The sequence below is a fragment of the Prosopis cineraria genome, unplaced genomic scaffold (genome assembly GCF_029017545.1).
Source record: "Prosopis cineraria cultivar Desert tree isolate PC_DT_omini unplaced genomic scaffold, ASM2901754v1 PC2, whole genome shotgun sequence".
In the NCBI taxonomy this organism is placed as follows: Eukaryota; Viridiplantae; Streptophyta; class Magnoliopsida; order Fabales; family Fabaceae; genus Prosopis; species Prosopis cineraria.
Window position 1 is genome coordinate 41306010 of NW_026555333.1, and position 27958 is coordinate 41333967.

A 27958-nucleotide genomic window follows, 5' to 3' on the forward strand; every position below is an offset into this window, starting at 1 on the left:
AAAATTTTTTATATTTTTAAATATTTAATTTTTTAAAAAATATCTTATATTTTGAATGAAAGGAATATATGGTTATTTTTGAAAAATCTAACTTAATTTTTTTTTATCCTCATTACAATTGACTTTGGTTTAACAAGAGACCTCCGGTAAGGTAAGTTCACACACGAATTAAACGACAGCGTTTGGTGGCTGCTTCTCTTGGTCATAGCTAAAATCGATTCCTGTCTCCAGCGTCTTTCACATTTTCCGTTCTCGTCACTGATTTCGCAGGGAAGAGGAAGAAGACGAAAAAGAGGGTGGCTTGACACGAAAAATTCAGCGAGATGAGTAGGAACGATTCCAAGTACTTCTCCACCACCAAGAAGGGTGAAATTCCTGAGCTCAAAGAGGAGCTCAATTCCCAGTACAAGGTTCCTCTCTGCATTTTCCTCATTTCTATGATTTTTCCGATCCATTATGTCCACATCCAATTCCTTGTTCACAAGTCGCAGATCCCTTGGGTTTTTCAGTTCTGGGTTGTTGTTCTGTTATATCGAGTCCTGTTATTTCTGGATCCACGTTGCAATACTTGGTATTATCGTGATACTTTGTGTTTCATGAATAATCTGGTTGTTTTTCTTTGATCTCTCAACGATACTATTTGGGTTTCTTTCGGTGTTTTACTGAGTGTTTTGTTTTTTGGTTGAGAATAAGTTGGATTTGAAGTAAATTGCACGTTCAAGTTGGACAAGCTCGATTCTGTGTTCTAAATATCGTGGGCATGGTCGATTGGTAAATAATTATGTAATTAATATTCCGATTTAGATTAATATTGATTGAGATATAAGTCTTGATATAGCCTTCAACTGCCAACTATCGTTGTAATGCGTTCTTACCCACCAACGTAACGCACTGTTACATTTGCCTGGGTTCCTGGGAGAGTTCATATGACCAGCCCTTGTTAATGGTAGTTAAATTTTAGGACTCAAATGCGAGCTCTGGGATTTATGTTTTATTGGTCTTCTCTTAGTTGCCTTTATAATATGCTATGCCGCCCCCGCTTATTGCTAGTTGAAATTGTACAGTGGAAAGCAGGTGAGCCTTAACATTTCTTACGTGTTTTGCAGGATAAAAGGAAAGATGCAGTGAAAAAAGTGATTGCTGCTATGACTGTTGGGAAGGATGTTTCATCATTGTTTACTGATGTGGTTAATTGCATGCAAACAGAAAATTTGGAGTTAAAAAAGCTGGTCTACTTATATCTGATAAATTATGCAAAAAGTCAACCTGACCTAGCAATACTTGCAGTGAATACATTTGTGAAGGTAAAACCTGGCATGAGCAAGGTTTCCTTTATTGTTCCTCATGACTGTTAACTGTCGATTTTGATGTTATGCTTAGGTTCAATTACTTCCTTTGTGAGCTTTGCATTCAACTTTGGTTCCTGAGTTTAAAGGCTAAGCATGCTTATATTGATTCTACAATTATACTGTAATTTATCCCGTTCCCCCCAGAATGTTGTGCTTCCATATGGTGTTCACCATTCATTATAATAGCAATCTGTAGCAAAGGCTTCAAGGTAATGTGCCAAAAGCGGTCATTGCCTATTGAGGACTCATTCAAATTTCCTTTAGTCAGAACCTTTTCTTCGCCACTTAGGCAAAACCTGTGTTGTTCATTCTTTTTTCAATCATTCTTTTTTTTGGTTATGCAATAGAACTTTTAAGCCATCCTTCACTATATATTTTTTCCCTTATTCTCTCTCTCTCTCTCTCTCTCTCACACACACACACACAATTTTAGTTCCTTGCATCGCTTAGACAAGGGCCTCTTTTTTTTTTTCTCTTTTTTTGAGTGCTTCCAGACGCACTGCCACCATTCTTGGAGAAAAGGAAGAGGAAAGGTGGTGGGGAATTCTAGTATATAAGTAGAAGATGCCCTTTTGATTTTTGAGATAGTGACTTCTGTGAGTTGAATCAAGTTTAGCCTGCTTTATTTACTCTAAATTTTAATTTGACGCAAGTTATAGTTCTTGAATTGAATTTCTGCACCCATCCCCCAGTTAGAGATTATTCTGTAGCTGTGAACTTATATCTTTTTTTAATTTTATTGACCAATGCTTCACAGGATTCACAAGATCCAAATCCTCTAATTCGGGCTCTGGCTGTGCGGACAATGGGATGCATACGTGTTGATAAAATTACTGAGTATCTGTGTGATCCCCTTCAAAGATGCCTAAAAGTAACTATGCAGCACTGCATACTTTTTCACGTTTCTGTTTTCACATTTTCTTACATTGTTGATAACAAATGCCAGTTTATTTGTATTTTCCCTTTGTAACCCCATACTTTGATATTATAATCTAACAGGATGATGATCCCTATGTCCGTAAGACAGCAGCTATTTGTGTTGCCAAACTTTATGACATAAATGCTGAGTTAGTCGAGGATCGAGGTTTCTTGGAGTCCTTGAAGGATTTGATATCTGATAATAATCCAATGGTCGTAGCCAATGCTGTTGCAGCACTTGCTGAAATACAGGAAAATAGTAGTAGACCCATCTTTGAAATTACTAGTCACACACTCTCCAAGCTCCTCACTGCTTTAAATGAATGTACTGAGTAAGTTCTGATCTTGTAGTTTTTTTCATATTGAAAATAAACGCACTTGATGCCTTGAATCTTGATGCAATTTCTCAGTATTTTGGGTTCGTAGTGGAACAGTACAATTGAATCACTACCATCATGCTACTTTAATTATACATTTGTACATTTTCCATACTGTACTTGATTATAGTAAACCTCTTATGGAGTTACATGTTCAGAATTAATAGGTCTTTATATTTGCATTGTCAGGTTCCTACTTTCTTATGGAATAAACCATTTAAACAACTTTGTTGTGTTTTTGAGTCACTTGAGCTTGCTGTTTTCTTTTCAATTTTCTATTCAGGTCCTGTCCCCATGGGTGATGTGTTACGATGACAACAACAATGACCAAATATTGGTCAATTATCTAACACAACTTGATTTTACTTAACATACCAGGTGGGGTCAAGTTTTCATATTGGATGCTCTTTCTCGATACAAGGCAGCTGATGCACGTGAGGCAGAGAACATAGTAGAACGGGTTACCCCACGGCTGCAGCACGCCAATTGTGCAGTTGTATTATCGGCTGTTAAGGTTATATTTTCTGTAACTTGTTATTTTGTTGCTGTGTCAATGCTGTTGTCTCAGAGTTTACATTTTATATGGTTTGCTAAGCATAGCTAAGTACTTTGCAGATGATCCTTCAACAAATGGAGCTCATCTCCAGTACTGATGTGGTTCGGAATCTTTGCAAAAAGATGGCTCCTCCTCTTGTGACTCTACTGTCTGCTGAACCTGAGATACAATATGTTGCCCTGCGAAACATCAATCTCATAGTACAAAGAAGACCAACAATTCTGGCTCATGAAATAAAGGTGATTTAAACACAATATTTTAGACTTGTCACTTTGTCATTCCTTGAAACCTTATACTTCATGATCAAGTTTTTATTCTACATGCAGGTGTTTTTCTGCAAGTACAATGACCCAATCTATGTGAAAATGGAGAAGTTAGAAATTATGATAAAACTTGCTTCAGACCGAAATATAGATCAGGTAAACTTTTCATGATGGTGTTGTCAGTTCATATTTGCCCCCCTTTTCCCCCTAGTTTCTGTAAATCTTGATTTCCTTTGTGAAGCTTTGCAAAATGTTATGTACTGTAGGTGTGGCAATGATTTATAATGTCACATGAATTAGATATGCATACGAGTTCATTCATTTGTTGCAGATTTGCACTTTTACCATGTTGATAAGCCATCTAAGTCAGTAGAACTTTTTTTCCCCCCTCCATGCAAAGCCTTTTGAATTTGCTGCTTCACACTGTCTAATATATCAACCATAGGACTAGTTTTGATATGTTTTACTCTTTTACTTGAAATGCCTGCAGGTTTTATTGGAATTTAAGGAATATGCTACAGAAGTTGATGTAGATTTTGTTAGAAAGGCTGTTCGAGCAATTGGTCGTTGTGCCATCAAGTTAGAGAGAGCAGCTGAACGATGCATTAGTGTTTTGCTTGAGTTGATCAAGATAAAAGTAAATTATGTGGTTCAAGAGGCAATCATTGTTATCAAAGACATCTTTAGAAGATACCCTAATACGTAATGCTATTTTCATTTTTCTGCATTTATCTAGAACAAAAGATTGTGAAGTTAGTGATTACTGATTACTTTTGTACTTCAATCTTTATTCTTCCTTTCAGATATGAGTCCATTATTGCAACACTTTGTGAGAGCTTGGATACCTTGGATGAGCCAGAGGCCAAGGTACTACCTTCCCTGCTATCTCTTTGTCATTTTTTATGGTGCATTATCGTGCATGTTTATCTTCTTATTCCCTTTCTCGTGTGGACAGGCATCAATGATTTGGATAATTGGTGAATATGCAGAAAGAATTGATAACGCTGATGAGCTTCTTGAAAGTTTTTTGGAGAGTTTCCCAGAAGAGCCTGCACAAGTCCAATTACAATTGCTGACCGCTACTGTTAAACTTTTCCTTAAGAAGCCAACTGAGGGTCCTCAGCAGATGATTCAGGTACTGCCTAATATATAGCATGTGTTCATAAAATTTTCCCCTGTTTTTGAATCATTTCATCTTAAAACTGATGACTTTGCACCTCTCGTTGCATCTTCATGGCTTATTGTCACAGATATGGGCTATTTTCAGTGTAGAGATATGTGCCTGTATGCTTTTGGTTGCTGTATTATTTTCTGAAAGAAGATCTTGAGTTCTTGTCACTATTTCAGAAGTTCCTCTTTGATAGTATATCTGGAACATTTGCTATAAGAATCTGATCTTGAAGAAAAATATGGCATTCTTCATTTATTATTAGAATAAGTTATCAATTTTTTTTTAAATAGATTCAGGCATATGAAGACCAGATCTTTAAGATTTCACCTGGACCAACTGCTGGAGGAATGTAATCTAAAAATGTGTTATTCGATCATTACTTGTCTTTAATCTTAGTTAAGATCAAAGTGTTGCCTTTCTGGTAATAAAGTAAAAATAAAATAAAATAAAAGGCTCTTTATTTTCCCCAGTATAAATGTTGTCTGTACATTTTTCAAGTCTTACCATACCAACTTTCACAGGTTGTCTTGAACAATGCAACTGTGGAGACGGATAATCCTGATTTGAGAGATCGTGCATATATATATTGGCGTCTCCTATCAACTGATCCTGAGGTTTAGTTTCTTGAATTTGAAATTTAGTCTCTTGCATGCATTTTTGCTTGTCTGCATCCACTTAGTTGTTATGCTTCTTTTCAAAATTTAGAGAACTGATGAGATGACAAAATATCAAGTGCTGCTCGCTGAATATGCTTCCTAATTGATAGAAACGGGTAAGGGGACCTGGCAAAATGTGACAATGAAAGAGGAACTCAATTGTTTACATCAGACTAATCCCACAATATTCATGACTTTGTACTTGACTAGAACTGAGATGCACTCTTAGATGGCGTCATGCTACAAATCCTACAGCATGCATGGCCCTTGCACTTGACTGGAACTGAGATGCGCTTTCTTAGATGGCTTCATGTTCTGGTGTGGTTGACCACCAGACAATTGTGTTTGACTGGATGAAAATTTCCCTACTTGCTTAGTTAATTCTTTGAACCCGGAGGAAACCTTTACTTACATTTCCTAAGGCTTAAGGCATCACAAGAGTTCTGCATTGCCCAAGTTTGCACTCACAAAAAACAGGATCACCCTATATTTGAATTCCCAAACTTCTCAAAAATAATCTTTTTATGTGCAAAACTATATCAAATTATCTTAATTTCTCAAAATTACTTTTTTTCCCAATAAGATCTATTTACATCCAAACATCTAAGCACTTGGGGTTTTGTTGTGGGAGAGCTATTCGACTTGTTGACTGGTGGCTCCTTGTGGAGAACTTATTCGTTTTTCATTCAGTTTTGTTTAATGTGCTTGGTATGCAGCTAGAATTGACAATTGACAATAGTAATGTTCTCAGTCTAACTTGGTAAAAAGTAGGGGTGTAAATCCAAGTCAGATTAAATGTATTGAAAATTGCAATTGACGATGGACTTGTCTTCCTCAGGCAGCTAAGGATGTTGTGTTAGCTGAGAAGCCTGTGATAACTGATGACTCAAACCAGCTTGATTCTTCTCTTCTTGATGAGCTTCTGGCCAACATTGCTACATTGTCTTCTGTGTATCACAAGCCCCCGGAGGCATTTGTAATCCGTGGGGTGTCATCAGCTCAAAGAGCTGAAGACGAAGACTATCCTGAGGGGAGTGAAGCAGGATATTCTGAGTCACATCATACTGATGGCCCTGTTTCACCACCTACTGCCAGGCAAGCACCTGTGTCCTCTGCACCCGTGGCAGCTTCTCCCGCAGCTGCACCTGTGCCAGATTTACTTGGTGATTTGATGGGCATGGATAACAATTCCATCGTTCCTCTTGATCAACCAGTTACTCCTGCTGGGTAAGAAAAAAGAGATCATTGTGTTGAATGGTTTGAATCATTATGAAGTCAGGTGTCCACTGTATGCTTTTCAATTTTGAATCATGGCATGCACTTCTCATGTGATTATAGAGGTCCTGGTAATTTTGTTGCAATCAATAGAAGACATGATATTGTGATCTATTAGCTATTTAAAGCTCTTTGGTAAGTGTTAAATATCAAAATATGACTCTTGAAGATGGGAAAGAGAAGACATCAAAATATCAATGCTCCATAAATTTCTTAAACCTTCATTGCTTAGTCTGCTTGTTATAAAATCAAACTTAACTTGGTCCTGTGCCCTCGTTGCAGGCCTCCATTGCCTGTTTTACTACCTGCTTCAACTGGTCAAGGTTTACAAATCAGTGCACGGCTGACAAAAAGGGACGGGCAAGTTTTTTACAGCTTGCTGTTTGAGAACAACTCTCAGATTCCTCTTGATGGATTTATGATACAATTCAACAAGAACACATTTGGTCTTGCAGCTGCAGGACCCCTTCAGGTTTCTAATTTTTATGGTGTTGCCTTATAACTGGGGATGGGACGTGTCTATCGCAGCAAGTTCCAATAGATTTTCACCAAAGCACAAGTTCTAACAGATGACTTTTTTCCTATCAGGTTCCATTGTTGCAACCTGGAACATCTGCAAGGACACTGTTGCCTATGGTCATGTTTCAGAATATGTCCCAAGGTCCTCCTAGCTCGCTTTTGCAGGTTGCTGTAAAAAACAATCAACAACCTGTGTGGTATTTTAATGACAAAATCTCATTGCACACATTCTTTACTGAGGATGGAAAAATGGAACGTGCTGCCTTTCTAGAGGTATGCTTTACACACACACACACACACATATCATCTTGTACGACAACAACAGGTTCCCTATACCAAAAAAAAAAAAAAAAAATCATTGGAAGCCGCACTGTCAGCCTCTGGTTCCATGCAATATACGTGCTTTGATATGTAATTAAGCTATATAACTAACATGTCTAGTTTCCAATTGGTTCCCTTGGAATAATATATAGCCTAACTACGAGTCAGATAAATTCCATTAAATGCTCATAAATGTTAGCTCAGTAGCTGGTTAGTTGGACTGTCCTTAAGATCGCCCAAGTAGCAGATTTAGATTTGGGCAAAGTCCAAGGACAACCGTTGCCTTAGTGTTGAAGGGAGAAAGATGAGTTGCATCAAATGCAAAACGGACTAATTGTAGTGAAATTTTACAAAATGATTTGTTCCAGTGATTGACTTGAATGTAGAAGTAGAAACCTGATCACTAAATCTGCTGCAGACATGGAGGTCCCTTCCGGATTCAAACGAGGTTTCCAAGGACTTCCCCAACCTAGTGATTGGCAGTGTAGAAGCAACACTGGAACATCTGGCAGCAACAAACATGTTCTTTATTGCAAAACGCAAAAATGCAAACCAGGATGTCTTTTACTTCTCAACAAAAATCCCCAGAGGCATACCATTCTTGATTGAACTTACCACGGCAGTCGGAAACCCTGGTGTGAAATGTGCAGCCAAGACTCCCAGCCCTGAAATGTCAGGGCTTCTCTTCGAGGCCATTGAGACTCTTCTCCGGGGTTAATTCTTTTTAATTCATATGCTTTTCCTTTTGAATTTAGATTTTGTGTTTATATGTTCTTCTTAGCGTCCGCAATAGATACCTTAAACTGGTGTGTTGTTACCTTTTCTTTTCTTAAAGAATCATCACCCAGTGAGTGACCTTTTCTGCTGCCCCAACCTGTATCTGCCATTTTGCCATATTGGGATTTTGAGAACTAAAATATTGTTTGTACTCTTTGTGGGCAGCGTTTTGAGAAAGGTTCTGTGACTGTAAGTTCTTGACTTTTTTTTTTTTTTTTGTACAATGATTACTTGGTGCTGTTATTATATTGCATGTTCACTTGTATTTTTGTCCTATACAACTTTATATTAATGAAGTAGCATAGGAAACATTGTTGAACTTGTTTTTTACGTGCCGTGTTTGTCAGATATTAATTATTAAATGGATGGATGGATGAAAGTGAATAATACGATGGGATAGAATAACAAATCAGCTGTGACCCTTGAGGGATGTTTAACCTGAGTGCCTAATTGACGAGAGAAGTTTATGATGGTATGTGTGATACATACATACATACATACATACATACATACATACATACATACATATCTGTGTGTGTGTTTTTTTTTTTTGGAATAATGTCTTCCATAAATTTTATCTGTCTTAGGCAGATTCTCTAAAGCTTTGATTATGAAGCGCATTAGGGTATTCATTTTAGTGTCCCAAAACGAATGGTAAACAGATGTATTTCAAAAACAAACGTGCATACACATGGCCAAGATGTGAATATGTGATTCAATTCTATATCAATTGAATTTAATTGCCAAAAAGTATGTACCTTACAATTTATAAATGCTATAGGTTATGAATACTTTCTTAAATTTTCAAGTAAAACAAATGTTGTCCGTTTGCTAATTAGGAACTCCATTCAAAAGTTGACTCTCACCTAATCAATTACTGTAAAAAGGGGTCGTCTCGGTCTGAATAAAAATGGGATGGAAGTGTATTATTGCAGGGGGCAAAAAGTCTATCCATAGTACTACGTAAAACAAAAGGTTTTCCTCAATATAACCAAACTTTTTTATTCACCTCTTTTGATAATGTATTGAAAAACAGATTGATTATTGAGTTTGTCAAGGTATTGGTTTAAAAATTAATAATTTAATTATAGATATTGGTTTAAAAATTAATAGTTTAACTATAATTGAATTGGAGTCAACCTAGCTATAATTAAAATAATTTAATTAAACCATAAAAAATATTTATATATAACCCTGACAAATAATATTTGAATAAAAAATGGCACTAATCCAAAAATATATGGAATATTCATATATTAATTACATATAATCCAACAAAATAGAGATACTAAAGTATAATTGACTACTATTGTTTTGATGTTAATTCAGCAAAGCATATAGGTATATGGAATATTTAATTAGCATACTACTCTTGTTTTCTTGAACTCAAGAAGATGTCATTCAAGATTTAACAAAAGGAGGGGGGAAAATCTAACCTAATTTAACTATCCAAAACTTTTGATCAACTGGTTAGAAAACTAGTTCATTGGTTCACTAATATGATTGATCAATCTGAGTTGGGTTTTTATTACTTGAATGAAATATTATAAATTAATAGTATATTTTAAAAAAAAATATATATATATATATAACCTATTCAATGTTTTATATTTTGTTCCACTTTAAAAAACATCTTAATATCTTATATTGTGGCCATAAGGGGAGTAATTAGATTGGTAGATATTCACATTTGGTTCCAAGAAAAAAAAGAGATAGGTTGACTAAAAACACCCTCGCGGGTCGGGTTACATACCGACCTCAAAAATCCACGATCCGTCTCCCGCTTAGGATGCCTTGATTTGTTGAACTTGTTTTTGTACAATCATGAATCAGAAGAAACTATTAAAAAAGAAAAAAGAATCAGAAGAAACTACAAAAGCAGACTGTGTGTTTAACGCCAACGTTTGTGGCAATAATGGAGGCATTGGCAAACGCATTTTCGGTGTTAGAACTGGACGCCGATGACAGCAAAGTTCCCGTCAACTCTGTTGCTTCTGTATCCACTGGGAGCACAAGCGCTTCAGGTGTCACCCCTGGCAAAATTTTCACTGATTTTGCATACCCTACTGCCTTTTCACTTCTTTCTTCAAATTCCCCCTCGTAGTTTCCTTATTAGGGTTAGGATTCAAGTACGAGTATTATGTAGACAGCCCAACATATTTTGTTTATGATTTTACTCTGACGAAGTTGATGGAAAATTTGGAAGCAATTATATATTCTTTTCAAAAGAATAGAAAACAGAGTGGGTTATTTTAGATTGCCGGTGTTAGTTTTTGAGCAAGTTACCAAATGCATTAGGTAATGCCAACTTGGCTTGAGAGAATTGGGCTTATTATTGACTGAAATAATTTTGGTCCCGTTAGTTTATGTGATTATTTAGTTGCCGTTCAAAGATTCAATGATTCGTGCGCTTGAGAAGCTTGAGCTTCATAATTATGGTAAAAGAAAAAGAAAAAAGAAAACGTTAGCCGTTTAGGGAATTGCTAGCCAGTGGGACTGCATGTGTTGATTATTAACTGATGGTTGGTGTGTGGTTTAAGAACGTATTAAATAGTCACTGATTATTAGCCTAAGGCCTACGATTATTATTATTATTATTATTATTATTATTTTTTTCGGGTTGTTTTTAAGAAGACAAGTTTACTAAGAAGAATTCAAGAACCTAAATTAAGAGATGAAGGGACTGCATGTGTTTACTGTGGCCTCAGAGGACGTATTTATAGAATTTCAAGGCCTCTGGTCAATTCAAGATCTTGCAAAGCCACTGATCCATCAATCATTCTTGGATATCCTCTCTTGGTTTAACTATGGGAAACGAATAGTTATTATGACATCTAATGTTTTTCAGTGACTATTTCCTAATTCCTTCTATTATACTGTTGCTCTTACTGATGTCTTCTAGACTGCTACGGTCAGCTGGCAGTTTGCCGTTTTGTTAGTTTACTATCTAGTTTTAAAAGCATTGGTTTTTCTTCTTTTTTACCCCTTTGCAACGGGCACACAACTAACTAACATATACTTTCGTGAGGCAGGTAGATGTGATAAGAGAGTTGATGGCTCTGCTGACAGTTCATTGGTTAAAAATGAGAAACAGAACCAACAAAGCATAGTGTCTCTTTCAAGTGAATACAAGTTGCCTCTTGTTTGGATTGACTTGGAAATGACTGGTAAGCATGTGGGAAGGGTTATTCATACAGAGCTATGCTTGTATCTACATTAGTAACCCCCCCTCCCAATTTCTACTCATCTCTTTCTGTTCAGTTGGTGTATTTTACAAACCTCAAGCACTGTGAAATGATAAAGCTTTTATATCTGAAGACTGAAGAGAGCATGATGCTTCTCTTTTGTAATACTTATAGAATAAATTAACAAAATTCAGTGACCCTATCCTTTCTGGCATAATTTTCAAGGAAACTTTGTCATTTTTTCATAGTATTCTTTAGTTGCCAATTGTATTATTATCTGTCTTCAACTTAAGTTGGAATATAGCCTGGTGATACTCAAACTCTTTTGGTGTTCTAATCCTTTTGTACCCACATAGGTTTGAATATTGAAGTGGATCGTATACTGGAGATTGCTTGTATAATAACAGATGGGAATTTAACCAAAACATTAGAGGTATTTTTGTTACTTGATTGTACATGGTATGTCTGTGCTGTTTTGTTTTTTTTTTTTTAAACTTTTCTTATTTGACCACTGCATTTTTCACGAAAACTTGCTTGCTTCTGGATCCAGCCACTAATCTTGATTTCAACTTTCCTATCTTCTGGAAATCTTTGTAAGAAAAAGTTGCTTATTTCATGACTTAAGGGATTGCATATTATCTCTGATTTGTTATAATAAAACTTATAATTACAAACAAGGTTTGAACTTGTAATCTTAGCCTTCAACGTCTTTTGAAAGGGTAAAGCTGCTGTTAGACCTAATGGTACTCTAATTGATAGAATCCATTGATGTCATCTTATGAGGAATGACTGAAATCTTTTCCTTTTAGTAAATCTTTCTTGGAGAGACATAAGGTGGTCGTCTCATTTGATTAAATCATGTGTATTTGTCATGTATAAGTAAAGATTTATTCCAGGACGAATGATCATGTTGTGACATTCATGAGTGGTAAATATCTGCCATTTTAGGGTCCTGATTTGGTCATCCATCAAACTAAGGAATGTTTGGATAAGATGGGAGAATGGTGTCAAAGTCATCATGCGGCCAGTGGTAAGTTCTTCATGCAATATCTGGGTCCTTAATATTTATTTCTTCTCTCTCTCTCTCTCTCTTGGGCTTTTGTTTTGCTAATGGTTTTTAATATTTCTTAAGGTTTGACTAAGAAGGTCCTGAAAAGTACTATTAGTGAAAGAGAAGCTGAAAAGCAGGTTTGTAGTTGCCATTCCCTGTAATTTGCCATCTTTCCATGAAAACTTGTTTACTTGTCATATTGAATGGAAATTATATTTCCATGTATGGCCAATGACCATGAGAGAATACGCTTTTCTCTTTGTTTATTTTTTTGGCGAAGCTTTCCTCTTTATATATAAATGGAATAGTATTGCATAAAAAGCATGGAGTTAATATTACTAATTGAAGAGCAAAATGATCTTTTATTTGCTAATAATTAATTCATACTATTATTTTAACTCAAGTTGTGAGGATGCCAAGTAATCAATAAAATGTTGGAGTTCTCCTTAAAAAAAAAAAAAAAAATGGTGGTCACGCAGTGTAAATGGTTGTGCTTTGTGAGGTCCACATTGTGATTTGACCTAAAAACTTCATGTAGACTAATTGAAGCTGCACTTAGAAGTTAAGTTTCAACTCACGTTGTGGACTTCAAATTGCAATTTCTTGCTCAAATTAAGAGATAATTTATCTACGGTGAAAATAAATTCTGCATTCATCCGTGGTCCATTGAGTTGGCCATTTATAAAACTTGCTGGGATTTAAAAGTCTCATATATTGAACCAATGATATTAGTGCCAAGTCTTACATGGTTATTGCTTGTGTTTCTTATATTGGTGCTAGACTTGTTGCATCAAAAGCATCTGAAAAGTTACATCCTTTCTTACAAATTAATTTTTTTAGAATGTGACATTTAAATTTCTGTGATGTTCTTGTTTCAATTGCGATAATCAATTTTCTTTTGCACTCTTTCCGTTTATACTTTATTATAAAATTGTGATATCTTGGAATATTGCAGGTTATTGAATTTGTAAAAAGAAATGTTGGTTCATATACACCTCATCTAGCAGGAAATTCGATATATGTGGATCTTCAGTTTCTAAAGGTATTTGCTTCTGACATTTTTATAGTAGATGGTGATTGTTTTGGTTGATGTTATTTTTTAAATATACTAATGGTATTTGGGTAATTTACAATTATAATAATTAGTATTTATAGTATTATTCTGTGGATACAAATAATGCATTTTACTGGGAAATGAGTTGTGGAGTGTTTGGATCTCTGGCTTCAGTCCTATGATCCCAAGGATTTTTCTAATACAGCCATATATAGTACTTTCACACACATTTCGACATACAAGAAATAACTTAATTGAACTTTTGCCTCCTACTAAGTCATGATTCTTTAGTACAATGGTGTAATGTTGTTGTAATAGAAAGTTATTAGTCAGCTTCCATTTTATCCTATTGTTCTTATATTTTACTGTTTTGTCAACTTTAACCTGATCCATTTATGCAGAAATATATGCCAGAATTAGCTGCTCTCTTTTCTCATGTGCTTGTTGATGTTAGTAGTATTAAAGCACTCTGCATTCGCTGGTATCCAAAGGGTGAGAATTTTTATTATTACTGTAAATATTTTTTTTGGGGGGGGAGGGGAGCTGGTAACGCGGGTTAAACTTTTAAAGTTATAATTCCTTCTCTTGCTAAAATTGTTTGATTATAATCGTTATACAGCTCCAGTATTTGTGACTGCATTATGTTCTGGATCAATCATGTTATGAATAAGGTTATTTTTTCCCTTTTGTTTATCATGCAATTAAAGTCATTTTTGTTTAACCTAAATTTAACACTGAAGTTAAAAAGGCTGTTTTTTATCGCAAGAAACTCAAAGTAGAGGAATTATGGATTTGCAGGATTTCTTTAGGTATTTTGATATACTTCCTTCTAAGCTTTCCTATAAAGGCATATCATTTATGCAGATCAGAAGAAAGCACCTGCAAAGGAAAACAAACATAGGGCCATGGATGATGTCAGAGAAAGCATTGAGGAACTCAGATACTACAAGGAAAACATTTTCAAACCCAGGACTAGGAAGTGAAACAAGTTTGCAGATAAGAAATGGTGCTGATGGGTCTTAATGGGAAGGTATACAAAGTAAGTACCAATCTTGATACCATCATTTGTTATGGAAGAAGAATTAAGCACTAAGTGGATGGTTCAAAGTGATTTTGGAAAATTGTATTCCCAATTGTAAAATCTCATTTGATCTTTGTTGTATATGGAACCCTGACTTAGTGCTTTGATGAAATACCAATTCCTTCTCACTGCAATCATGCAGATTTTTTCAACGGAGGAAAACAAATTTATATTTTACACGATGCCTGAAGGAAATATATGGTGGCAAGAAGGGGCTATAGTAATTTTTTACTTCCAGAATTTTCACAGGTGGTGGATTGCATTGAGCGAAAATCATGAAGATTGCATCTCTTGTTTGTAATGTTTAAATGTGGGTATGGGGTGGAAATAGGTTAAGAGTTTATCAAGTGGCATGTGGCATGCCTTGATTTGTGGTTGGCTTGGCCTAAACTATTTAGCTTAGAGATCAGACTCAAGCCAATCCTACAACCAGTCTTCTTTAAATAGGCTAGGCCATTATACTTTGAATGTCATTTGGAACTTTAAGTTAAGCTGACCTACTTGTATGTTTGTTTGTATGTTTATACTCTCTTATTGTCGATCCATAAGTTACTCTTAACATGATTTATAAAATTTAAGAAAAATTTTAAAATTTATTAATTTATATAAATATTTAATAAGTTTTCAACTTTATTCTTACTAAATGTAGATTTTTTTAATAATATATTTTCTCTCACAATACTTAATGGCAAATAAAAAGAAAAATTTATGATAAAAATTTAATGATGATATATAAATAGGACAAAATAATTCTGATCTCTTTATCTTATAATTATGATTGGAGGAAATGCGTGTGTGGGGTTAGTAGGTTAAGTTATATTTTTAATTCATCTCATTTACTTTTAAAAATAGTTTGACTTTAGTTTCAATAAATGATGTTTTCCTTCAAATTTGTTTAATAAAATTTTAGCTACTGTCGGCAACCAAAAAAAAAAAAAAGCCAACGTTTATTTTAACATATTTGGTCCGTCCTTGTACGTGTGCAGATCCAAACTAATCGTGTCCAGGTGCGGAAAGAAATTTTTTTTTTTTTGTTTTTTTACAAGTGCCCTCCCGTTAAAGATAATTTTGATAAAAATAAAGAATTACAAATAGATTTTAAATAAAAATATTATTTTTTTATTTTTGAAAAATACGGGATACAATAGTCCATACAGGAAACAGTAGATAGCTAGTTTACATATGTCGTCCGAGCAGTCTCATTATCCACCATTGCCTTACAAAGGATGGTGGTTGATCCCAAACAAAAAAATTTTCTGAAGCATTAACCGCTTGCTTAGCAAGCTTGTAGGCACAATAATTGGCCTCTCAATATATGAAATTCAAAGTCTTACACTCATATCTGTTTGAGAATTGCATATATGCTCAATAATCTCTTTGAAGGGGTGTTGATTTAAGTCTATATTAATAAGAAAATTTATAACCTTTTCGTAATCAGTAAATACATTGACATTTTGAAAACCTAGGGTATAACATAGCTCAAACTTTAAATAATTCCAATTAGTTTAGCAATAGCAAGGGAAAATGACCAACATTTGAACTAAAACTTGTAACCTAGTTAGTGTGATTATCCCTGGTAACTCCACCACATTTGAAGATACCATCTTTATAAGATTCATCAATATTTAAATGAACCTCATTACTAAAAGGATGGAATCAAAAGTGATGTGTGCTTTGTGTAGGAATAACGAGGGTTGTAATGGAGTTGAGAATATTCAAACCAACCTTAACCCTTAGAAAGATAGCTACATTTGAATGAATCACTTCTCCTTCATCAACAAAAAATAACAACTTACATCTATGAAATCATATATCCCAACAAACATACCCAAAAGGAATATTCATGGTACTTGTTGTCGCACATGAAAAAATGCGACGCGGACGACGCGTGAGCGGAGGTCCCGGCCTTCGCAGCGGGAATTGGATCGAATGAGGAGTCGCCACCAGGATTTTGAGGAAAATCCCGGAAAACCGATTAATGGGAGGATAAAGTTGGTCTGCGAAATTAGAGAATGGGTTCGGGAGTCGGTTGAGTGTGGAGAAGGTGTTAGGCACCCCACAACACCCGTTCGTCAGAACTGTTACTTGAAGTTTGTTGTGCTCTACTAATATGGTTTTAAAATTATTTTAATTATCTTTTTTATATTCATGTATTTGATATAAAAATGACGATAATTGAGTGACAAATATTTATTTATTTATGAGGGAGGACGAACTTGACTCAGAATCTGACTTTGAAGCCTACGTACCCTGTGGTGGGGATCAAAGTCTACGTAATTCAGACTTAAAAGTTTGTTGGTGAAAATATTTTTAAAGAGAAATTAATTAGAAATAACTCACCAGTTTACAAATAAAACAATTTCTAAAATTTTGATATGTGTGTTTTAAATTGCAACTTTGCAAGAAGTAATTTAATTTTAATTATTTCTCAATTTTTAAATTTTTAATAAAGAAAGGAAAGGGTTTAAAATTATTTTTATTTTTTTATGTTTTATGATTGAGGATTTAATTGCAGTATCTGCAAAACCTTATTGGTTCATACGGCAATGCAATTGCTCTAAATATCTGCGGAGATTCTGAAATCTCACACGATAAAAGAGTTTGGCTATTTAATTTATTTATTTATATTACTATGTATATTTTTAAGTGTTAATAATAATTTTTTTAGCATGTAGATACATGTTTTGAAGAATTTTAATTAACATACTTGCAAAGTCTTATTAACTTATATGGTAATATGATTATCCTAAATATCTGCGGAGGTTCTAAAACCCCACACGATAAAAAAATTAAATTTAAATACGTCTTTTATATAATTTATATATTAAAAAATTAATCGTTATATCTGCAGAGTCTTATTGACTCATACGATAATACGATTATTTTAGAAGTCTACGGAGATTCAAAAATCTCACATAACTAAAAGATATAATTGGTAAATGTGATTATAACTTAAACACATTAATTTGGTTAATTAATTTTTAAATTGTATATTATATGATTATTTACAAAAATCATTTATTTATTATAGAAATTGATAATTACTACATTTGCGAGGACTTATTATCCCCATAATGATGTGATTAATTTAAATCTCTACGAAGATTCTTGAAATCTCATATGAGACTTAAATAAATTATTAATCTGGGTTATAAAAAGAGAGTTAAATTTAATGATGGACCCTTTGAACCCATATTAACATATAAGTTTTATTTTCATATATGTGAAACCTTATTGATTTACACGACACGAGATTATCTTGAATATCTGCAGAGATTCAAAGTCTCACACGACAAAAGAATTAAATAATATTCACTTTGAATATATTTTAATGTGTAATTATATGACACATATTTTTTTAATATAGAAATATTAATCGTTATACCTGCAAAGCCTTATTGACTCACGCGGTAGTATGATTATCTTAAAAGTCTACGGAGTTTCAAAAATCTCACATGACCAAAAGATATAATGGGTAAATATAATTATAATTTAAATCATTAATTTATTAATTAAAAGTATAAATTTTTTTTTATTTTATTCACAAATTTATTTATTTATTTACCAAAAAAATTGTGAATCACGATATCTGTGAGAATTTATTATCTTACCTGATAACGTGATTAATTTAAGTCTTTACGAAGATTCTTGAAATCTCACATGAGACTTAAATATTTTGTATAAAGAGAGAATTAATTTTAATAATGGGCAATATATACAAATTAAGAATCACAACATCCGTGACCCTAACAGTAAATGACAAGCAAGAAGAAATTATGCAGGGCATATAAAAGAAGAAATTAGAACACTACAATATGATAAACACAAATAGTCACCATGGAAATTATGATTGTAATGAAATGAAACTCCAGAGCCATAGGTAGCAAAAATTATCATTGTAATTATAATAATTGTTTCATCACAATCAATAAGACATAAAACAAATTAATAATTGTAGAGACAGCAAAGTTGAAAGTAATAATTTGTGACCCAGAATCATGAAGTGTATTATTTAAAAACTTTAAAACAAAATGGCATTAAGAAACCATTAATCTGAACCACCATGAATAATCAACCAAAGTTCATTAGACCATGAAACACGAAGCCACTTTTAATTTTCATATTCAATTACTAAAGTAAAAGTGAAATAGTAACAAGTTAGCCCAAACCTTCGAAGATAGTAGAATCTCACTTGAGGACGAAGCCATAGCTGAATGTCACTAACTCAGTCTAAGCACTCTTAGAAGCAATACCTTCACAGATTCAAGTGAAATCCGCAGGAAAGGAGATGGTGGTGATGTCAACGAAGTCCCCTTCCAATAGCGTGAAGCTCTTTATTGTAGCTTCCTCTTCATTCTCCGTCTCTCTCTCTCTCTCTTGCTCTCCCTCCAACCTCATGTGTGTGCTCTGTTTTTTTTTTGCTTTCTTTCCTTGGTTTTTCTCTCCTCCTTCTGAGTTTTCTGGTCTGTTCATGATCTATTTTATTTCTTCATTTTTCGTCTAGCTGCGTTCTGCACCTCCTCTCTCGGTCTCGTGCTCTCTCTTTCTCAGTCTCTTTCTCCCTCTCTCTCCTGTGTCTCTTATGCTCTGTTTTGCTCTCTCTCAGTCTCTCTCTTCTCTTCCTTTTCTCATCTTGCTGAAAGTCCCGTTACCGGCGTGTTTTTACTCTGTTTTTTGCCTTCACCATCTCTGCTTCTCATTTCTGGCTCTCTCTCTCGCGTTGTTGGCTCTTTTTTTCAGTTTCAGATCAGTCTCCTTCCTAGGTCTAGTCAGTCTTTGTTTTTTTTAGAAGAAGACTCATCTCTCTCGGTCTCTTGCTCCTGCTCTCCCACTCTTCTTTTTTCGGGAAAAAGCTCATCTCCTTCTCGATCCCTCCCCCTTTTTTAGCCGAAATAGTCCTTCTCTCTTTTAAAGTAGAAACAAGGAAGAGCTTGCGTGTAAGGTGAGAGTTTACATGCTTTCTCGCTCTGCTCTGCTGTGTGCATGGGTCTGAATTTTCTTCTGCGTTTCTGTGCTTTTCTCTGTGGTCTGTGCTTCATGCGTGCTTCTTTACTGCTGTTTCGTGTCTCTGTTTCTGCTATTTTCTTCTTTTTCTGCTGCATGGCCGAAAGTGTGTGTGTGTACGTGTGTTTCGTGTGTTCATGCTGCATGTATCTGTTTCTTTTTTTTTTTTAGCCATTCTTTAATACCTTTTTATTAATTGGATTGAGAAAGAGAAAGAAAAGTCTAATTTTAAAACATAAATGGAAAACAAAAGATTTAAGGAGAGAAATTTAAAAATAGTTGAGTCTTAAAAAAAATTGATTCCCAATATTTTTGAATAGTTGGGATAATTAGAGAGAGACTTTTTTTAAAAAAAATTAAGCAAGATTATTTTTGAAAATCTAATTCTAAAAAAGGATTAAATTTCATTTTTATATTTTTTATATTTTTTGATTATTTATTATTAAATTAAAAAAGATGCTCGAACAAAATATGGTGTTCACACTTATCTTGTGGGTTCCTTTCGGAGAGAGCATTTAAGGTTTTAGAGAATTTATTCTTCACTTTTTTTAGTTTTTAAATCTGTTCTACTCCTCCGGTCTGACTAAACTCTTTCACCTTTTCTTTGCATGTGAGCAATCTCTCAATACGTATAACATGTCCTCCTTTTGCATACATCCTAAAGGGCACTACTCCTCCATTTGAATTTCATGATTAGCACGTAATTTTAAAATGTGTAACTTATTTCTTGCCACTAGCCACGGATGAATTTTAACCTTTTTAGGACTTGCCCAACACCTAGTTTTGCTCCCTAATTGCTTCAGCAACAGATGATGTGTCTAAAGCAAGATATGCAGAATGAATATTAAAATTACCATTAGAGGATAGTTTCCACACAAAATTATCTTCTCCCCTCTAAGCTCTCGAGATACAAGCGCGAGCAATATGGTAGAACATCACTAGGCAACCATTCACTCATTCTAGTGATGTTCCAATCACTAGATTCATTCACAAAATTCGCCACTTTGCTCTTAGCATTATAAGCATGCTGGGTTAATGGTCTATCAACACAGGACTAAATATTGGTCCAAAAATTAATATTTCTGCCATTGCCAACTTTCTTCCCTACTCTTCTAGTAAAGCTCTACCAACAGTCACATATGCTAAATTATTTTTTTTATTTAGAATTTATAATTCTTTTGTCATGAATCTATGTATAATTTTTCATTTCAATTACTTATATATCATTTTTATTACGTTTATAATATGTACGTAATAATCTTATAATACTAACGTCAGTCCTTATGCATCCATATAAAATGTAAATGGGTTGTATTCTTGTATTATTATTTTGTAATTTAAATAGTGTGACTTCTTAGATACTTTTATATTATTATTATGTATGAATATATATTTAATCAATTATAGTTTTTTACAGACCAAAAAATAAATAATTTTTCAATTTTCTTTGGTAAAGGATTTTTTCCCCAAAAAAACTTGTGAGAAAAAAGGTTAATTTTTAATTTGAAAGAATTACAAATATATCTTATGTAAAAAAATTAATTACTATAAAATTTATTGATAATTAAATTAAATTACATTAAAAATCAATTATAATAAATTTATAGTAATTATTTTTTTATATAAAATTTTAATATAATTTTATAGTAATTAATTTTATAGCAATTAATTTGTCCTTTAAAATTTTCATCGAAGGGAAAAAAGTAGAGAAAACAAACCAGAAGAAACGCGCGTCTAGTCTCTGTTCATTCAGGTTTGACAGTTTGGTGAGAAGAAAAAAGAAACTTCAAACTCGAGCGTCGAGGCTGGTGCGTCTTGTGATCTGATTTCTTACATTATTTCCATTTCAGTTTTATTTAATCTACAACCGAATCAGAACGGCTCGTTACCGCATTTTCTGTGTCCTTTTGGATGTGATTTTCTTCTCGAGGTGACCGATTTAGAATCTCTCTTATCAAACTAGGCTGAGATCAGTCATAGGAAACTGGAATTGATAGAAAGTGAGCTTTTCCCCTCATTTTTTGAGTCTGTCTTCTCTGAAGCTTCATGCTTGACAAGGTGCTGTTGATACACAGCTTGACCGGAAAGAAATGGTGAGTTCTGGAAGGAAGTGAGTGTGATTGGGTTGTTTTATTTTTATTATTTATCTAGATATACTATCGATTTGAATGTTTGTTTGATCAGAATTTCCTAGCTGGGGCTTTCAAACCGCCGTGTAAAATCTCAATCTCATTGGTTGATGGAGGAACTCGCAAGCAGGTATTGATATTTTCTGTCACTTCCAATTAGCCTAGATGAATCTCTAACCTTGTGATTTTTGAGGTTTCTTTAGACATTCAAATCAATAGGTAAAAAGCCTCAAGTTAACAATAATTCTTGGAGTGGAAGTTACTCATTTATTGGTCATTCTCTACCCAAAAAAAAAAATGCATTGACATCGTCTTCAGGACGCAATGAATAATTTAAGTCCTTGCTCTTGGGCAAATCTCCAGAGACATGCCATCATAGGCTGAGCCTATCTGTCCTATAATGTAACTTCAAGTTCTCTGTGCCTCTAAATCCTTGGGGGTGTCTATAAGAGACCCTAATATGATCAACACATCACTAGAAAATAATATTAAATGCTGTCTGTCAAATTGCCTCTTGCCTAATTGACAGAATAAGATGTTTGACCCAGGCTAAATTTTATAGCTTGAAAGCTGGAATAGCTTGCCAAAATCAGTGACTTCAACTCCTCTAACTTCTTTATCTTTAGTGTGCTCTTTTTTTTTTTCATTCTTTTGCCTTTTTTAAATATTTTTTGTTCTACCTGTTTCTATCTTTTTTCTTGTTTCTACTAACTTACTAAGCGAGAAGTGCTTTTAGCTTCCAACTGCAGGGAAAGATCATATATCTTTCAATTTTGTTAAAAAGTTTTAAGAAATTCTTATTTTATTTTACTTTTCTCACTATTCTGTTTTTTAAGGTTCCGCTAAAGAAGGAAAATGGTCAATCAGTCATGGTTCCTCTCTTTCGTAGTCAGGAGAACATAGTTGGAGAGGTACCTTACATGCCATTCTCAGCAATTTTGCCTTTCTTCCACTCATTTTCAGTCAGTGCTCAGCGGAATTTATTTGGGTGATTGTGGCAATTGGAACTCAGTTGATTTGACTTTGGTTACAGGTTATCGTAGAACCTTTGTATGGGAAGAAGGTGGAACATAACGGTATTAAAGTTGAGCTCCTTGGTCAAATAGGTGTGCTTCCTTTTACTTCTCCGATTCAGGATAGTAATCTGTACATTGAATAAGTATTTCCATGGATAATACTACTGTAACTGCATTTCAACTAATTTTCCTTTGTTTATATATATATATATATATTTATAGGAAATCTTTGCTGCATTTCATGGTTGAACTACACACAATATTACTTTCAAAATGTTTAATTCTAGAATTTTGATTTCTGAAATTATCTGTCTATGCCGGATTTTTTTTTTTTTTGGATGCATTTTAGAATCCTTCCTCGATTCTCTGCCTATAACTTAGGCTTTACTTCAGTACTTTCTAATACTGTGTATTTAATATGGTGCTTCTTTTCTCTCACTTTCAGAGCTGTATTTTGACAGAGGCAACTTCTATGATTTTACATCACTTGGTATGTTGATGCTTCTATGGCTTAGACCTTTTCCTTCTTCCCTCTTTATGGTATAATTGCATAAATTAAATGTTGATTTCTTTTCTTCTCATATCTCTTGTAACCATCTGCTGGGGACCATCATTATCCTTTTTACATTTCACTGTCTACAATTGGTATGATTATTCCACAAAATCTTTAATTGCAGTTCGTGAGCTTGATGTTCCTGGGGATTTATATGAAAGGAAAACGTATCCTTTTGAGTTCTCTACTGTTGAGATGCCATATGAATCATACAATGGAGTCAACATAAGGCTTAGGTACGATATTTATCCAACTTCTTTGGTAATCATGAATTTCTGTAAATTTCATTTTCTCCTTATTTCCTTCATGGTGCTGTAACTTTGTATTGTCAGAAAACAATAGTGTCCAACTGAGGAAGTGCATGATGGCTATTTTATTTTTTATGGATGTATGATATGGGCTTATTGCAGAAGTTATAAGATACTAAATGCAAACAAAATAATTTTAATCAAGCTCTGACTGTTCCTTTATATTCTTATACGTGCATGGTTCTTATATGATTAGATAAAACATTCCACACTATGATGGGATTGAGCTGGATGTTTATAGAATAGTCACGTTTATCATAAATCATAAATTAAGCCGAAGTTTGGATGACCAGCTACAACTTTGTATTTTATAAAAGCACCTTATTCTTTGCTCATCAATTTTGGGTTCAACTTATCCATCAAATCAACAATTTGATCTAACTACGTTAGTCCTTGCAAGCTAAATCTGTTTTTCCTTTCCCTTTTGGTTGAATTTGTTTGGACTTTTAGATTTTTGCTCATTGATTGGAAACAATATTTATTGGTAAAAATGTCATTTGAATGTTTTCAGTGTGTACCAGCAGGTTTCTCTGTTGTGTGTGTTTGTTATTTAAACAAGAAAGAAATGAATTCAGCTGCACATTTGGGAGTCATAAGGAGCTTAAAGTTCTTTGCCAGCAAAGCATGCAATGCAGTCTTTGTTGGTTGGTTTGTGCTTTCTTTGGTTGGAGCAGAATGCAAGTGTGTTCTTCTTTCTTTCTTTCTTTCTTTCTTTTTGGTGAAATGGGCACATGTTTAATCAAATGTCTTCTGCCACATCTTTCAGAGAGGATTTTATTTTTGCCCCCTATGTATTTTTGGCTAATACGTCTTCTAGGGGGTGTCCCTTGTGGATCTCCAAAGGAATAGAGCACTCTCGATTTAGAATCTGGAGAATTTTCTTTTGCGTTGAGAAGATTTGTTGTCTTTTTTGTAATTTTCTCTCTTCTCATCAATAATTCTCTTTTAATTAAAAAAACAAACAAACTGGAGAATGCCCACATAATTGCTATGATTAATTTTATTGAACAGAATATATCAAAATTTATCCAACTTAATATCACTGTGTTCAGCATCATGTTTGGTAGTTCTGTAATTGTTTTAGTTATCTTGTATGCACTATTTAACTACAGCACTGATCCTACAAAAGTAAAACCGCATGAGAAGTGGGATGGATAAAAGAGCTCCTCATACCTCTTTTCTAGGCAAAGAAATCCTGTTGGCAAATTTACTGTGTTGCTTAAGTGCCTTTCGTTTACTTTTTCTGTAAATAATTAGCTAATCATGTATCTTTCCAAAAAAACAAAAGAGACAATTTTAATGTTTCCAATACTTCAGGGGTTGGGGTTTCAAGTTGTTGTCAGTGTTGAATGTTATTACAGTTTAATAAATCAAAGGTTGAAGAGATGAAGATAACCAGAGAAATGAACCGCTTTTTTTTTTGGGCAAAACATGCAGGTATGTTTTGAAGGTGACAATTAGTCGAAATTTTGTCAGCAACATTGTGGAGTACCTGGATTTTGTGGTAAGTAGTTTTGTGTCTGTATGTACTGAAGAATTTTGTTTTATAATCAGGATTGGCATAGTCCCTCCTATATAATTGTCTCATTTATTCTTATGGATTTCACTGCTTTGCTTGTATTTATTAGTGATATATTTTGTTCATTACTGGGTGTTTGAATCATCTATATTTATATATTAATAAAATTTCTAGTAAATTTCACTACTTACAAGCCATAACAATGTGTATTGCTCCCTAAGTTTTGTGCAATGCATGGACCTGAAATCTAAGCTATATGATTACCTAATACCACAATTCGCTCACATGATTTAATTATTCATGCACTTTCTGCCATATCATCATCATCTTTATCGGCCTTGTATAATGATATTGAGTAGTTAACAGAGGATCTTTTTTGGTTTTAATTTTTAAACTTCATTATCTTGCATCTTGCTTCATCCTTCTATGACAAGATTATATATTCTATTGTTGGAGTGATTACTGTTGAAATTTCTTTTTCATATGTATGTTTTCAGATTATTGCAGAAAAAGTATATGAAGTAACCCACTTTCTACTTTCATTCTTCATCAGGTTCGCAACTATAGTCCACCTCCAGCAATCAATAATAGCATTAAGGTTAGGATGATAAAATTATCTATTCATGTATATCTTTAGTAGCCAATTTTGATAGGCAATTAATACTGAGATTTTTCCTTATGCTTAAAATTAACAGTGAACTAGAAATCTGGCTGAAAAAAAAGAAAATAGTGAACTGGGAAGATTTTTTGCCCATGTCCTGCAACTGCTTGAAGTGGCATTTTCAATTAGGCTGAATGTATTTTGCTTGTCTTATTATTTCTTGAATTAGTAGCAGGTTTATCTTTTAGGTCCCACTGTCCAATACATGCCCATCCCTTTGCATGATCTGTTAATGCTTTTATTATATAAAAAAAGAAAAAAAAAATCCACTTCGATCAATTTTCATTTTCTTAGTCCTCACCTTTCCTAAAAGGGAATTTGTGGACACAGCTGTCGGTGGCCCTATGCTTTTCTATGTTACAAAAGCATAAGTTAATATGTTTGATATCCTCTAGAACTCTACGAGAAAGATGCTATTGCTTAACATTGACCTTATTTTTCTTCATTTTGATGTCTCATTCAGATGGAAGTAGGAATCGAAGACTGCTTGCACATAGAATTTGAATACAGTAAAAGCAAGTAAGTATTAATAAACTCTTCATAAATAGCAAGTTTCAATGTTTTCATGTAATGTCAGAGGTGAGTCCCATTTTTGTAACTCAAAAACTGACAGGTACCATCTGAAGGACGTCATCATTGGCAAAATATATTTTCTCCTGGTGAGAATCAAAATAAAAAACATGGAGCTTGAGATAAGGCGTAGAGAGTCAACTGGATCAGGGACCAACACTTACGTGGAAACTGAGACCCTTGCAAAATATGAACTGATGGACGGTGCGCCTGTCCGAGGTATGCATATATACACTAACCTTTTCCTTATAAAAATAATAGTCATATTGTATTCATATGCATGATCTTGTCTTGAAAAACATGAACGTTGAATCTGATATATATCCACCACTACATATCATGAGATTTTCATATATGGACAAGGATCACACCTGTTACCTTACCTTGGACCTTCTTTTCTGAAGAAAATAGGACGACAAGGATTAAATTCCCGAGCCCTAATCTTGAAGTTCAAGTTCAAGTTCGGTTTGTTTAAGAATTTGATTTAGCTCAAAAACATGAAACATTTAATCTAATCTTGAAATTTGATGCTTATCTTGTTTAAAATTAAAATTAATATGAACATTCAAATGACATATATAATCATGTATATTTTGTATAAACTAGGTGGAGCGTCATGTATATTACAACACAATTTGAATAATGAGTTACACTAATCAAGATTTGCAAAGAATGTGATTTGCTGTAGATATTATATTTTACATTGATATGGATATTGTAAATCATAATTTTTTTCTCAAGTATAATGAAAACTCATAAAACTCGTATAACTCGTTGTGTATTATCTTGTATGCATTTATATAAATCGACAAAGCAAGCCAAATTTGAGCAGCTCTTTTACACTGCTAGCTGTAATACCGATAAGATATGTTGTGTGCATGTTTGTTTGTACCATGGGCCACCTGATCTTTAATATAACCTATTGTCTAATTATTTCTCATTTTAATCTCTCTAAAGGAATGCTACTGAAGATCATTCTTTTTACAGGAGAATCAATTCCCATCAGGTTGTTCCTCAGTCCGTATGAGCTCACACCCACCTACCGCAACATCAATAACAAGTTTAGTGTGAAATATTTTCTGAATCTTGTTCTTGTGGACGATGAGGATCGAAGGTACTTTAAGCAGCAAGAGTTCCAACTCTATCGTCTGCTAGAAAACTCTTGAAACATTTTGTTGATTCAAGACATTGCAACGCATGAATCCTGTCAATGCCATGCTTTTATTGAGCCAGATGTCTTCATGTTGCAGCAGTCTTCTTGTGCTTTGATGGTCCTTTAGGTCTTGTAAAGTATGCTTGTGACACAAGAATTAGTTTTATTTGATTGTGTTCGTCAGGAGAGGTTAAACGAATAATGTTGAGCTTGAGCACAGTAAAAGCTCAGCTTAGTCTTGATTTTTATCTTTTGTATTATGAAAATTAGTTGGGCACCTGAGAAATAAACTAGTTCATTCTGTCAGAAAACATTCTGAAGTAGTAACATCTGGAAGAACGTGCTAGCAACAAATTTTGGGAGTGAACATAAGAGAAGCCTAATCCAATCTACAATGAACGTGGATATTTGAGAGCTGTAATACTTCCAAAATGAGAAACATGAAACACATTACAATATATGCTAGTTATTTTTTCTTTTTGCACTTGCTCA

General features: G+C 33.9%; 3 protein-coding genes across 7 annotated transcripts; all 3 read left to right on the forward strand.

Moving 5' to 3' along the window:
- The first annotated feature begins 234 nt into the window (after positions 1–234).
- LOC129303175 (beta-adaptin-like protein B) lies at positions 235–8435 on the forward strand. Its single transcript, XM_054942289.1, has 15 exons — positions 235–410; positions 1107–1304; positions 2107–2220; positions 2349–2599; positions 3023–3158; positions 3260–3439; positions 3527–3619; positions 3954–4165; positions 4267–4330; positions 4419–4598; positions 5156–5248; positions 6129–6517; positions 6848–7037; positions 7154–7357; positions 7824–8435. Exons 1-15 carry the CDS (start codon positions 324–326, stop codon positions 8121–8123), a joined length of 2691 nt encoding a protein of 896 aa, XP_054798264.1. The 5' UTR covers positions 235–323; the 3' UTR covers positions 8124–8435.
- A 1577-nt stretch (positions 8436–10012) lies between these two features.
- LOC129302057 (oligoribonuclease) lies at positions 10013–15063 on the forward strand. 4 transcript variants are annotated; one of them, XM_054940724.1, is made up of 9 exons: positions 10013–10206; positions 11215–11349; positions 11724–11800; positions 12316–12397; positions 12500–12555; positions 13374–13460; positions 13874–13964; positions 14092–14143; positions 14337–14473. In XM_054940724.1, exons 1-8 carry the CDS (start codon positions 10098–10100, stop codon positions 14136–14138), a joined length of 684 nt encoding a protein of 227 aa, XP_054796699.1. In that variant the 5' UTR covers positions 10013–10097; the 3' UTR covers positions 14139–14143; positions 14337–14473. The 4 variants fall into 4 exon arrangements, 2 of the variants coding, with proteins under 2 accessions (XP_054796699.1, XP_054796698.1); XR_008591153.1 differs by lacking the exon at positions 14092–14143 and adding an exon at positions 14696–15063 and having other exon boundaries at positions 10015–10206; positions 14337–14511; XR_008591154.1 differs by lacking the exon at positions 14092–14143 and adding an exon at positions 14792–15063 and having other exon boundaries at positions 10015–10206; positions 14337–14511.
- Positions 15064–21278: 6215 nt separating this feature from the next.
- On the forward strand, positions 21279–27943 carry LOC129299194 (vacuolar protein sorting-associated protein 26A-like). Of its 2 annotated transcripts, XM_054937663.1 has the most exons (12): positions 21279–21365; positions 21521–21650; positions 21742–21816; positions 22523–22597; positions 22720–22792; positions 23148–23192; positions 23380–23491; positions 25001–25067; positions 25636–25680; positions 26207–26262; positions 26357–26532; positions 27301–27943. In XM_054937663.1, the coding sequence occupies exons 2-12, from the start codon at positions 21648–21650 to the stop codon at positions 27477–27479; spliced, it is 906 nt and encodes a 301-aa protein (XP_054793638.1). In that variant the 5' UTR covers positions 21279–21365; positions 21521–21647; the 3' UTR covers positions 27480–27943. The 2 variants fall into 2 exon arrangements, with proteins under 2 accessions (XP_054793638.1, XP_054793632.1); XM_054937657.1 differs by having other exon boundaries at positions 21296–21650.
- The last annotated feature ends 15 nt before the right edge of the window (positions 27944–27958 follow it).

Bases quoted from the DNA above. Each gene is read 5' to 3' on its own strand.
- LOC129303175 (XM_054942289.1), top strand. From the start codon at position 324: ATGAGTAGGAACGATTCCAAGTACTTCTCCACCACCAAGAAGGGTGAA. The intron at 3,440-3,526 runs GTGATTTAAACA...TTCTACATGCAG, and splicing joins TTCTGGCTCATGAAATAAAG to GTGTTTTTCTGCAAGTACAA. The intron at 3,620-3,953 runs GTAAACTTTTCA...AAATGCCTGCAG, and splicing joins CAGACCGAAATATAGATCAG to GTTTTATTGGAATTTAAGGA.
- LOC129302057 (XM_054940723.1), top strand. From the start codon at position 10,098: ATGGAGGCATTGGCAAACGCATTTTCGGTGTTAGAACTGGACGCCGAT. The intron at 12,398-12,499 runs GTAAGTTCTTCA...ATATTTCTTAAG, and splicing joins AAGTCATCATGCGGCCAGTG to GTTTGACTAAGAAGGTCCTG. The intron at 12,556-13,373 runs GTTTGTAGTTGC...GGAATATTGCAG, and splicing joins AAAGAGAAGCTGAAAAGCAG to GTTATTGAATTTGTAAAAAG.
- LOC129299194 (XM_054937663.1), top strand. The intron at 23,193-23,379 runs GTATGTTGATGC...CTTTAATTGCAG, and splicing joins CTATGATTTTACATCACTTG to TTCGTGAGCTTGATGTTCCT. The intron at 25,068-25,635 runs GTAAGTAGTTTT...ATTCTTCATCAG, and splicing joins TGGAGTACCTGGATTTTGTG to GTTCGCAACTATAGTCCACC.